The sequence below is a fragment of the Chelonoidis abingdonii genome, chromosome 21, assembly GCF_003597395.2.
Source record: "Chelonoidis abingdonii isolate Lonesome George chromosome 21, CheloAbing_2.0, whole genome shotgun sequence".
Lineage (NCBI taxonomy): Eukaryota > Metazoa > Chordata > Testudines > Testudinidae > Chelonoidis > Chelonoidis abingdonii.
Window position 1 is genome coordinate 3,555,298 of NC_133789.1, and position 12,662 is coordinate 3,567,959.

Below are 12,662 nucleotides of genomic sequence, written 5' to 3' on the forward strand. Positions count from 1 at the left end.
CAATAGGTTTCAGCAGATCATAATCTTTCCCCTGATACCTCACATGGCCTGCTTTATATCCAAGATCACAATTACATATAAATGAGGAATATGGGGGTTATAGGGCGCGTCTCCATGGTATAGAATGTCACAGTAAGAGAATCCAAATGTGCTCAGATGGAAGGTCTAATGGGCATTTCAAACTCAGCCTTTACTCCACAGCAGACTTTGTACTGTAGATAAGGAGAGGTTTCCAGCCTTTGGCAAACACCAGCAGATTTCACAAGCAATGAGCACCTGGCTGGGCACCTTCCACTGCATTCAGGGAAACTGAAACTTAAGCTCTTTGCAGAGAAGAACTGGTAACCAGGACTTGTCCTAGTGCCAGTGGGGCTGGGCTTTGCAGTACGTTGCTTCCTGTGCAGCGCGGACAGCTGTTGCCTTGAGTAAGTGCAACCCTGCTGGAGTGCTGTCAGATCCAGCTGCAGGGAAATACCACCGCTAAATTCCCAACAGTACAGCTGAAGCAGCAGAGGGAAGGGAAGGAGGGTAGTGGCTCTGCCATGGAGGCTCCTCAGAGGCACCCAGTGGAGCAGAGTGGTGGCAAAGAAATGGAAGACGTGGTCTGTAACTTCCTGGAGGCTCAGGAAGGTGTGGAAAAGCTCCGTTGCTCCTACAAGAAAAAGATCCAGGCAACTCAGAGTGGCCTGCAGTCCCTTCAGGAGAAAGTGATGGAGGACTTCCGGAAGATGCACAGCTTCCTGTATGCTGAGGAGCAATCTGTGATGGCCAAGATTGGCCAAGAAGAGAAGCAGGTACTCAACAGCCTGGAGGACAGGGTGACGGACATCACCAAGAAGGAAGCTTGTGTTCTGGAGCTAATAGATTACCTGAGTGAGGTGGAGGACCATGATGGGTACCTAATGGCTATGGCTGATAGCCAGGTGGATCATCTAAAGGAAGAGCTGACCAGGCACAGCAAGGAACTGAGACACTACAGGCCCACGGTCCTCTCCAGCCCTTCTCTGACATACGTGGTTTGTAGAAGGATGCTGGGGTATGTGATGCGGTCTGTACTGGAGCGCCTCACCCTGGACCCTAAGACAGCCCATTCGCATCTGCAGCTCTCCGAAGACCTGAAATCGGCAAAACTGGGACCTGGTGCCCAAGCTGTCCTGGAGAGCCCCCAGCGCTTTGAGCCATGTCTTTATGTCCTCTGCTCTCAGGATTTCCGCTCAGGCAGGCACTACTGGGAGGTGAGCGTTGGGGGCAAAACCAACTGGGTGATTGGGGTAGCCAGCCACTGGGTCAACCGCAAGGCAACAGAAGATCTCAACCCTGAAAATGGATACTGGGCCCTTCGGAAGATACCAGGCAACCGTTACTATGCCCTGTCCTCACCCCCAGCCCTCCTGACCCTGGATTCCAGCCCCACAAAGGTGGGCATTTGCCTGGACTATGAGAGCGGCAGGGTTGGGTTTTATGACGCCGAGTGCATGGCAGAGATTTGCACCCTCAGGGGCAACTTCCAGGAGCCGTTGCACCCTTTCTTCTGCCCCGGCCTGGTGCTGGCTGAGCAGGACTATGAGCCTCTCCGGGTGTGCAATTAGAGCAGGGAGAGGGAGAGCTGGCATACAGGGCCGATGAGAGTGGGGGGAAGCCGGTACAAATTGCTGGGGCCCAGCAGTCCGGAAGGGGGCCCGGCTTCCCCGGCTTCGTCGTCCCTGTTTAGCCAGTCCGCCCTTGCCGGGGGGCCCAAACCCGCTCTCGGCGGCCCTGCTGGCATAGAGACCTCTGCCACCCTGGTTCCCTAAGCAAATGGTGGGGTCTGGATTGGCTGAGAAGTGAACTCTGAAGTGAAGGTGTCAAATCACTGAAAGGAAAGAGGAGAAATAAACTAAGTGCAGCTCTGTGACATCTGGGAGTGTTTAATTTGTGTGGGGTTTGGGGCACAAGTAGGATCCCTGGATTTCCTTGTGTAGCTTCTGTGTCGTCTGCAGTGATGTCCCATAGCCCCCTGCCCCCAATCTCTGCCCTGATGTGACAAATAAGCTTGTGGCAGTATCCAGCAGCGTGGCCTTTAGGGGCCATGTTTAGCTGCCCTCCACAGCCACAGGGGCTAGAAACATCCTCTTTTTTTTTTTTTTAAACTGAAAGCAGAGATTCTCGCAGTATCAGTTGACTCTAGGAGCTGGGGCTTGAAGAAAAACCCCCAAATACTGTAAAATGGCAACTAGTGGCCGGGCTAATGTTATTGCTGGAGGTAGCAAAATATTTCCTGGGGCTTGTATGCATTAGGGAAATTCAAATGGATGTCCTGAAGTGGATGCACTCACTCCAGTGCACGTCCCAACCAGAGGGGCTACAAGTGGGTGAAAGTTTGTCATGGAAAAAATGGTTCTTGGAAAGACGGGACAATTTGGTAGGGTTAACAAATTTCTAATTGCACAAAACTGAACACCCTAGCCCCACCCCTTCCCCAAGGCCTTGTCCCCTTCACTGCCTCTTCCCGGAGGCCCTGCCCCTCACTCACTACATTCTCCCCTCCCTTAGTGGCTCGCTGTCCCCCACCCTCACTCACTTTCAGTGGGCTGGGGTAGGGGGTTGGGGTGCAGGAGGGAGTGAGGGCTCTAAGTTGGGGGCGGGCTCTGAGGTGGTGCCAGAAATGAGGGGTTCAGGGTGTTGGAGGGGGTTCCAGGCTGGAGCAGGGAGTTGGGGTGCGGAAGGGGGTGAGGGCTCTGGCTGGGGGTGCAGGCTCTGGGGTGGGGCTGGGGATGAGGGGTTTGGGGTGCAGGAGGGGACTCCAGGCTGGGGGGTAGGGCTGAGGGAGCCCCCCCAGCTCCCATTGGTTGGTTTCCGGATTTTTAACGGCCCGGTCGACGGTGCTGAGCGGAGCCGTCAAGGTCCTTTTTCGACCAGGCGCTCGGGTGGGAAACTGGACCCCGGGTCACCCTCCCGTTTGGTGGAAAACGTCAGTGTCCCATGGCACCGGCTGGACACGTGACACCTGGATCTGGCGCAACACGTGGGTGGGCAGCGGGCTGGGATTTGAGAGACTGGAAACAAATCCAGCCCCTGTTCTGGGGGTTCGGGGAGCTGGGGGGGTCTCCCCAAAACAAACAAGAGACAGATGTGCCTAGGTGGGAGGGGGGGTCGGTCCCTATGGGGGGCGCCCCTGGGTGGGGGGATCAATCCTGGGCCCTCTGGGGGCTGGGGACGGGCTGCCCCGTTGGGGGGCGAGCCCCCGCGGCGCTGCAGTTCCGCCTCGCTCCAGGTCGCTAAGAGCGCAGGCGGCGGATCCGGAAGCTCCCTGCACGTGATCGGAACCCGAAAGCAGCGAGCGGAGAGGAGTCGGGGCCGTGCTGTAGGGGCCGCGAGAGCTAAGGGTCGGAGCCGGCGCGCCCGCCGGGTCCCCATCGCTGGGATTTGGTGAGGAGCCCGGGCCTGCCCCAGCCGGCCCGGGTGTGGGGGCCAGCGGATTCCTTTGTGTGGCTCTGGCGTGGGGTCGGATTAGGGGTTGGGAGCCGTGGGGGTTTCGTGTGGGCGCCAGGAGGCTGCGGTGGGGTGTTGGATAAGAGAAAGAAGAGTGGGGGCTCCAAGGCGCTTAGGGGCTGTGTGGAGATGGGGCTGGGGGGCTCTAGGGGCTGTTGGAGAGTGGGGGCTGTGGGGCTCGACGGGCTGTTTGGAATGAGAGGGGCCTGTGGGGGCTCAGGGCCGCTGGGGGGGCTCTAGGGGGGCTGTTGGGAAGAGTGGGGGCTGTTGAGGGCTCTAGGGGGGCTGTTGAGGGCTCTAGGGGGGCTGTTGGGAAGAGTGGGGGCTGTGGGGGCTCTAGGGGGGCTGTTGGGAAGAGTGGGGGCTGTGGGGGCTTTAGGGTGGCTGTTGGGAGCAGTGAGGGTTGTGTGGGCTGCAGGGGGGATCTTGTCATGGAGGGAATGTGGTGAGGGAGTGTTTAGTGGTGGGCTAAATTAGGCAGATGGGAGTTATTGGCAGTTCACAGAGGCGACTGTAGTGTAATGGATGCATAGGGGGATGTAGGGTGCAGTGGGAATATGATGGGGTGATGGTCTTTGGAGGGATGCCCCATATCCATTCCAACCTCTCTGTGTGTTGCTCTACAATTAAGCTCCCACCAGATCTCTGTCCTGCATAGTAATGGCACTGAAATCCGTCTTCTCGCATGTTAGTCTCTCAGCATCTCCAGTAGCATCTCCAAAGCTTTACCCTGTGTGTGCCTTTTTCAACCATCTGTTTTTTTCCCTTTCTTATCAGCGAGCCCTGTGGGTTTGAGTCCACGTACCTGGAATTGGCAAGTGCAGTGAAAGAAGAGTACCCAGATATAGAAATTGAATCCAGGCTCGGGGGGAAAGGTAGGATTTTCCACCAAACTTTCATAACTACTTAGGTGCTACTATGCCAACCTTGCAGCCTCAAAGCTTTGTCCTCTAAAGGCCACCTAGGTGACATATCGTGTGTATTGGCAAATAATTCAAGGGTGAAAGGGGTTAAAAGTAAGTCTGAGAAGAGAGGAGACAGCTTTGGTCCCATATATTTGGTTTTCCTATGGGATATGTAACTCATTGGGCCAGGACCTGCTAACCACAAGAACTGCCTCTTTCTGCAGCCAGCTGAGCATATAGGAGTCAACAGGATTGCAGCAAGTGCTGGATCTCAGTTTGAAACTGCCAGGAGCCTGGGTCAGGGCTTTTTGATTGAGATTCATGGCTGTGGAATGCCCGTTCACCAGTGACCCACTGGAATCTGCATCTTCTAGGACCCTGGGCAGTACACAGCTCTGTGCATATAAAGAATCACCTTTGTGTTTGTTACACTACAGACCTGTCCTGTCTTATCACAAAGGACTCTGCACCACACATGCGTACGACCCAGTCTGTCCCTGCTTAGCACATGGTGTCTGATAAGGTCACTGCCTCAGACCAAGTGATGTGGGCGGTAATCTTAATGAGGGAGAGGATACTTAACATTATTCAGGTTGGTTCAGTTGGATGAGGATGTTGGGATATTATTGTACACAGAAACTGATCCTTCACTGCAAATTTGAAGCTGTGTAATCTAGTACAGCAGGACTCCTAGGTTCTGTATTTGAATGTTGTGCCTTTTGGGTGACCAGGGTCAAGTCATGTGGCTTGCTTTCCTCTTCTGTAAAGCGAGGATAATAGTTCCTGACCTCGTGGTGAGGTGTAGGATATTTTATGCAGTTCTTTGAGATCTTTGGGTTAAAAGCATGTATTTTAAGACAGGCCTAGCATAGGCTTATAACATAGCTTCAGTTAGATACGTTTTTCCTAGTTTGCTGTCTGTATGCTTAAGCTGACTGAATGCCCTGATCTTCAGCATTGAGCAAGTGATCCTGTGGGACTGATCAGTGTACTTTGGAAGTGTCTGTGGATTGTTACAGCTCGGTTGTTTTTATTGTTTTTAAGGTACCTTTGAAATTGAAATCAATGGGCAGCTTGTCTTCTCCAAACTAGAAAATGGTGGCTTTCCTTATGAGAAGGATGTAAGTATCCAGATCCCAGCCTGACCCTTGCATCAGCCTGTGTGGAATGTGCCTATAGGGACACTCCTGTTTACAACAACCCCCTTCTGACCGAGAAACTTTCTATTTTTGGAAGTGACATGCTTTTCAAAGGCATTTCATCATCCTAGGGCTTTGCTACTCTCCTCATAGTGTATCAAGGCATGTTTCAAACTGAAGGGCATGTTATGATCAGAACCCTGCTGCCTGTAACAAGAATTCATACACCATCCTGAACTCTGCTTTAGTGCAGCTTAAACCACAAACTGTTGCCTGCTTCTAATATTACTTAACTTAGAAACTTTGGCCAATGTTTTCAAAAACGAGTAGTGATTTTGGATGCCTGGCTTGAGACACCTTTTAAGGTATCTTGATTTTTCAGAAAGGGGGTGTGTCACACTTCTGAAAGTCCGGCCCTTGAAACTGTTTCAGGCTGAGCCCACAAGATCAGTAGACGCTTCTGTAATCTTGGCTCATGCGTGTGGAGAGGGCTGTTAATCTTCTCCATTAGAGGCCTATGGGAGAATCTTTGATGGAGGGTTTAATGCCTTTCCATTCTGTCTCTTGTTCTCTAGCTCATTGAAGCAATAAGAAGAGCCAGAAATGGGGAACCTCTAGAAAAAATCACCAACAGTCGTCCCCCCTGTGTCATCCTGTAGCCCCGACAGCACCCTCCTCGTCACTACGGGTCTTATGTTCTGATCACCTTCAACTCTGCCCATCCACTCTGAAATCCCATTACCTTGCTGCTTTGCTCCTCTCTGCCTTTTGGCTTAATTGTCTTACTCTATGGCCAGGCAGCATCATGTGTGGAAGAGACATCAAGGTAACTTGAATTGCTAACATGGCTGTACAAAGAGGCTTGTGGGAATGGCATCACATCAGGTGACTTGGGACCGGGGATGGGTTAGCTGAGAGCTTACTACATGTTGCTGTTGGGTAGGAATGACTAAACTTTGGAACTACTTTGTGCATGCCATCTAACCCCAGACAGTCACCCAAGCCCCGAGGAGGAGAGCGGCCCCACTCCATCATTTTCTACCCCTCTTCCTCTCTATAAATGTCCCCATTTCTCCTATTGCTGTAGCACATACACGGGCAATTAATTGGCTTGCTGCCAGCCTCCCTTAAAATCCTGGTAGGTTGAGTGGAGTCAGCCAGAGACCAGGAGTGAGTTCTAAGTGCTCTGAGAAAGCTCTGCTTGTTTTGCTTAGCACTGTGGTAATATGGAAATGAGAGAGTCAGTGTTTTGGGGCAGAGAACTGACCACAGTTGTTATGAAGACCTGGTGATTTGGATCAGAAGGTTTTAGAGAAGAACTGAATTGTTCTTAAATGCTAAATACTATTGTTAATCATTTAAAAAAAACCCTTGTCACAACCCTTGTCACTGTTTAACCCAGTGCTAAAGCAGGATCAATTAGACATCAGTTTTTGGATAGTAAAATCCCTTTCTTATTTTCTCTCCTCCTGTGAGAACCATAATTAGTGACTGTCTTCTAATTGCCCATCTGCTCCCTGCAGAAAACTTCCCCCTCCACCCCACCCCATTTCTCCTGTTTTAACACCCAATTTTCACTTTCCATTGTCATGACTTTGCCCTTTGACACTGAATGCCAAGGGGGTGAATGAGCTAAAGGATAAAGTGCTAAGTGACTTAAGAGAATGCTGGTGTTAAAGATAAGAACCTGGCAGTGCCAATGAAATTCTGGCTACCTAGTGTCTAATTTATGCTTTAAGAGGCGGGTGATTCTATTTATTATAGACTGTGTATTTAAAAAAAAAAAGCCAGTAGTAAATAAAATCACAGTAAAATCTTGTTCCTTTTTACTTTGTCGGGGAGTATAAATGACCGGGGAGATTATCACTGTGTTATAAGATAGGGATACTGTGCACTGGGCTATGAAAGCTTTGAAACTCTAGCTGTGGTTACAGTAGCACTCAGGGTGAATATTGTTTATGGATTTCAGTCACCTAGAACTCTGGGTGGCACAATGTGTCGTTTGTGGGTTGCAACCCATTTGATTAGAAAGGTACGTACCTGTTGTTCAGAGAAAACAGTTCTATTTGCGCTTGTGGCTGCCTTGTGCTAGATGAATAATAGCACTTCTGCGTTTCATCTGTGTATCTGCATTCAAGGGAGCCCATTGGTCTTTTGCCTCAGGTTCTCTCTTTGTAAACAAAAAAAACAAAAACCTGTCTTCACTGCCAAAAAAAAGTGTGTGTGTGTGCATTGAGATAGTGAATGATGTAAAATCCTAGTGGAGACAAAAAGCATAGGTAGCTTTTTACCTGCATGCAGCTAGACGAAGTCAATTCCAGTACCCCCTGGGGTTGACCTGGTCTAGCTCCATGCAGGTAAAAACTCCCTATGCCTTTGTCTCCACTAGAATTTTACATTGTTTGCTATCTCAACGTACAAATGTGCTGTTTTTGCAGTAGATACTCAGAGATTTTCCTTGTGGGTGGAAGGATTAGGCCTTGTCCACACTGTAACAGCGTACACTTGAGTGCTTCAGCGTAGACGCTACCTACGCTGATGGAGAGGTTGTCCCATCGTTTTAGGTAATCCAGCTCTCCGAGAGGAAGCAACACTGTCTACACAGAGACTTGGGTCGGCTTAACGTCCCTGAACGATGTTGTTAAACCAAGCAAATTTTCTAGTGTAGACCAGCCCTAAATTAGTGTTTAAAAATTGTGCCTACACAGGAAGGTTGGGCTCTGAGTATTTCAAGGCCAGTATGGGTTCCCTGAAAAAGCAAATGAGTTAAAAGATAGGGCGGGAGGGATAGCTCAGTGGTTTGAGCATTGGCCTGCTAAACCTAGGGTTGTGAGTTCAATCCTTGAGGGAGCCATTTAGGGAACTGGGGTAAAAATCTATCTGGGGATTGGTCCTGCTTTGAGGAGGGGGTTGGACTAGATGACTCCTGAGGTCCCTTCCAACCCTGATATTCTATGATAGGTGAACAGCTCAGCTGTATTAATGTCTCACAGCTAGCAAGCTCCTTGGCTCAAAGCATAATGGCTGCTGGAATATACAGAAGACAGAGCTGACACAATGGGCCATGTATCACAAAATCCTCTTTCTCTCTAGTGAAAACAACACTGGCAAGGAAATCTGAGACTGTCTCCCTCAGATAACTTGGCTGGAGACCTGGATAGGATTCCTAGTTCAGCAAATTGGTCAGTGTGTGTTCTCAGATTCTGCTTTAGTGACCAGAAAAAAATGACTGTACTCTCCCCTTTTGGTATGTTTTCCATCTTAATGAGGATGGGAAGTAGTTTGACTTGCTATCAGGCTCAGAAATGCTGGCTCAGAGAGTAGACATTTCTGTTCTATCTTTGTTGTTCTACTGTGTTCTCCAGCATGATATCTGAGCACCTCATTAGTCTTGAGGAGTTTATAATCGAGGTTAAACTAAGCAGTTGGCCGATTCTAATCAAACCATTCATTGAAAGATTCTGGGTTGAGAAATGCTGTTGGTTACTTTCACTTTTCCCAGCGGTGAGTCAGAAAGGTGGAGGTCTTTTCAGGTAATGCAGGTGAATCTGCCCTCTTAGTAGGAGACATTAGTCATCTCTGAATGAAGACTGGCAGGGACTGGAGGCTTCAGATCTCCTTTCTCCCCATCAGATGGCTAAACTGAATTGAATTCCTCATCGTAATCATCGTTTAACATCAAACAGATGTTAAAGTAGGCCTTGGCAGTAGGGCTTTGCCATGTGTCTGCCTCAGTTTTCCAGCCTATATAACAAATGACTTAAGCTAGATCGCAGCCCTGAGGGGTAGGTAACATGGTTACATCCCTTTGCTCTCCTGCACAGGAGGGTGCAACTGCAGTGCTAAGTGTTACTATCTTCTGTGGATGCTGAATGCTCAATATTCCTACTTCTAACAGTTGCTGATAGAAAGTAAACAGCAAACACATCTGGCTCAGAGTAGAAAAGGGGATGTGCACTCAGGGCGGAAAAACACTGCAGACTAAGAGTAGAAAAACAATGTACAATCAAATATACAAATAGTTTTGATACAGGTGATTAAAAACAATCCATCTGTCACCTCGTACAACACATACAACGAACATTTTTAAACAGGATCTGGGGATGTATCACAAGTCAACTCATCCCCCTGGGAAATTTTGTAAGAGCAAACTTCTCTCTTGCACATGTAGGTCTGGGAAGGTTTCAGCTGAGGCACATGTGGAGGGTTTGAATGTTATCTAGGGCACTGCATGACACACCAGTGTAAACCTAAACAGATATAGGGAGAGATTGAGGCTTTTACAGAAGTCTCTCTGCGTGATTACCACACTGGAAGACCCAAGCCACTTTTGGAAGTGGGTTATTGCTATTTAGTGTAATATGTGGCCCTCTTGAATAATTTGGAGGGGCAATGAGTGCTGATTTAAAAAAAAAGAAAAAAAAGTAAATACTCCAGGTAGAGTGATGAGGAAGCCATCTCATTTATGTAGACAGTGCCACTCCCGTGGGAACAGGCTGTGATCCTGTCTTAGTTCATTGTCTTACAACAGGAAGTCAAACAAGGGTTACCAGCTCAGTGGGTGATCTCATGGTGTGAGAGGTTGTATGGTGGCAAAGCAATACCTGTCTCCACCCCCTACTGGTTTCACAGAGCTCGGACAGAGGCCTGGTTCCCAGCTCCATGGACAGTTGGAATGAAGGTCTGTTAAGGAGGTGGTTGTAGCTGCTGGACACAATGGGAATGGACCAGTACCCTGATCTCCGTTCCTTGTCTCTCGTTCCCATCTTGTTCTCCAGAATGGGTGCTGAATTGGACAGCTGAGCTGTCCTGTCCTTGGCTAGTACCTGTGCTAATAGTGGTCTGGTGAGACCTCCTCCCTTGCTGCTCTTGACTACTTATTACAGAGAAGGCTCTGAACGACAGTGCCTGCTGCATGCTTCACCCTAGTTCTGTCGGCATGAGCAGCTCTGAATTGTTTAAGGGCAGGGAAGGGCTGCTCACCGTTGCAGTCAGCGCCGATCCTCCAACACTTTTCAACTCTGTCTGTTAAAGCTTTTCCATGAGTGTCTTAAAAAAACATTACTGGTAACCCCCTTCAGGCTGTGAATGCACATCCAGCTTTATCGGTACCCCAGGTGAATGAAGGCCTGTCCCCTACCCTTCCTCTTAATGACAGAGCAAGGAGAAGAGATGCTAGTGGTTTGGCACCCTTGTAGGCTTTGTTTCACATTTTGCCAGTTAGTCAGAATCACTCTGATTAAAGCCCTTGAATTTCAACCCCACCATTGTCCCGGCTCTGGCTTTTTTATGCCAAGTGGCCCAGTGGTTGGCATGTTGAAGTGGAGGGGTCTGACAGTCCCTGCACAGAGAAGGTGGAGATGGAAGAGACCCTGTAGGTCCCATGTTTTCCATAGACACCAAAGTATTTGTCAAAATGAATCCGGTTGCATAGATAAATGAAGGACAGGCTTGTTTGAAAGCAGTGCTCAGTCCTTACATGCTCGCTGGAACGAGGCATGGACCAGCCCTGTTCCGTCCTTCCAGGTCATCACCTATCTTCAACCAGATCTAGTTTTAAGAGGATTGGTAGAGCTGCCTTTGAGCAATAGTTACGGGCCTTGGTGCTATTCTTCATTACAGGACTCCCGCACGCTGCATAACTGAATTGTTACCATTCATACATTGATACATATCCAAGCTGCCTTGGCTGAAATAGCTTCCTCTGCTGACCAGGCACGGCCGTTAATCTGATGTGTCCTTGGGCGGCGTGATGGACGCAGTGAGGCCAAGGTACTCTGGATTCTCGGCAGTTGGAGTCGTGGTGAAGCCATTGGTTGTGGAGTCCGGTTCGGCAGGGTTGACTTTGGAAGGGTCATGGTTCCAGTAGTATGGGTTGTCAAAGGCCTGTGTGAAAGCACTCGCCAAGGAAAGGTCGTGTGCGGTCAGGTACTCCGGATTCTCCACAGCATTGGCAAAGCTGCCTTGGAAAGGGTTCTTTGGTTCCTTGATTAGCCCGTTCTTTCCCATGTGTCCCTTTGGCTTCTCCAGCGTGGACACCTGGGATCTTTGGTGCTTGCTAGGCGAGAGGCAATCCTCCATCTGGTTCACGTACTCTACAAATGGGAGACAAAACGTCTAATGAATCATGGAAACTGGGCCTCTTTCACAATGCCCCATGCAGCTTGGAGCCCTGGGGGTGATGCAGGACAACTCCGTCCTGTTTGCTCTTGGTACTTTGTAAAGCCTAGCTTTGAAATCAGTCCACCATGTCCCTTTGGGGGCATTGCTTCCCAACCAGGGTAGCTTTATTCTGCTTTCCTTTGCAGCTTCCTCTAGTGGCCATTACCCTTAGACAGGACAGGGGGCTGGATGGCTCAGATTGTCTGGAAAGTCCTGTATTCCTGAGCGATCAAACTTCCGCTGCTGTTCAGTTTGAATTTGCCCTTGCTCCATTTCATCCTTTTGCTCTCAGCTGTGTGACACTAAACGGTTCCTCCTGGAGGTTCACACCCTTTAGATTTTGGTTCCCTTAGGGGTTTGGGAGGTGAGATTTTATACTTCAACTATCTCCCTTGCTGCCAGTCTTCCTAAGCTCATGATCCCTCTGCCCTGGTTTTCATCTGACTTTGTTTTACCTTTTCATCACTTTTCTCCCCCAGTGCAGAACAGCTTGTTTTAACGCCTTCCTTCCAGGCCCAGCCTGGAAACTCAGAGAAATGGCCTAACTCCAAAGCTATAAAGCAGCAAAGCTGTAGGCGATGCCAACACTGCATCTCTAGGGCCGAGCACGGGCATCTTTGCAAGAGTCGCAGGTGGGGGCTGTGGGGTTGGCATGACCGATTTTGGGACGCACGAGCAGCTTATCTAGTGCTGGATGGTTCCACCCAGTTGGCACAGTCTTTAAATTCACAACCACCCTGTGTCACGCTTTCTTATACTCCAGCCTCAAGCAATTTCTGATCATGGCCTAAGGAAGGAGTGTTTCTGTATAATGCTATGCCCTTTGAGGGGACTGGCCTGAGAAATAGGGGAGACAGGGTCAATTTCCTGCTCCACCACACCTCCCTCCTTGCCCTGAAACCGTGGGCAAGTCACTTAGTTCTCAGTTCCCCATCTGTGCCTCTCAGGGGGTTGTGAGGATAATTACATGGCCGTCTCTTACTCT

General features: G+C 49.6%; 3 protein-coding genes across 3 annotated transcripts in view; 2 read left to right on the forward strand and 1 right to left on the reverse strand.

Annotated features, from left to right (window-relative positions):
• Positions 1-542: 542 nt before the first annotated feature.
• LOC116831365 (zinc-binding protein A33-like) lies at positions 543-1,691 on the forward strand. The gene has a single exon (XM_032791275.2). It carries the CDS (start codon positions 543-545, stop codon positions 1,587-1,589), a length of 1,047 nt encoding a protein of 348 aa, XP_032647166.1. The 3' UTR covers positions 1,590-1,691.
• A 536-nt stretch (positions 1,692-2,227) lies between these two features.
• On the forward strand, positions 2,228-7,334 carry MIEN1 (migration and invasion enhancer 1). Its single transcript, XM_075059809.1, has 4 exons — positions 2,228-2,242; positions 4,184-4,346; positions 5,421-5,497; positions 6,091-7,334. The coding sequence occupies exons 1-4, from the start codon at positions 2,228-2,230 to the stop codon at positions 6,172-6,174; spliced, it is 339 nt and encodes a 112-aa protein (XP_074915910.1). The 3' UTR covers positions 6,175-7,334.
• A 2,165-nt stretch (positions 7,335-9,499) lies between these two features.
• The window catches only part of ERBB2 (erb-b2 receptor tyrosine kinase 2), a 38,603-nt gene continuing 35,440 nt past the window's right edge, over positions 9,500-12,662 (reverse strand). The window contains exon 27 of the mRNA XM_032791296.2: positions 9,500-11,610. Within this exon, the coding sequence (XP_032647187.1) occupies positions 11,240-11,610 (371 nt within the window). The 3' untranslated portion in view covers positions 9,500-11,239. The remainder of the gene's footprint in view (positions 11,611-12,662) is intronic.

Excerpts from the sequence above, each read along its gene's own strand:
- LOC116831365 (XM_032791275.2), top strand. The coding sequence starts at position 543 with ATGGAGGCTCCTCAGAGGCACCCAGTGGAGCAGAGTGGTGGCAAAGAA.
- MIEN1 (XM_075059809.1), top strand. Across the intron at positions 4,347-5,420 it reads ATCCAGGCTCGGGGGGAAAG|GTACCTTTGAAATTGAAATC; the intron begins GTAGGATTTTCC and ends ATTGTTTTTAAG. Across the intron at positions 5,498-6,090 it reads GCTTTCCTTATGAGAAGGAT|CTCATTGAAGCAATAAGAAG; the intron begins GTAAGTATCCAG and ends CTTGTTCTCTAG.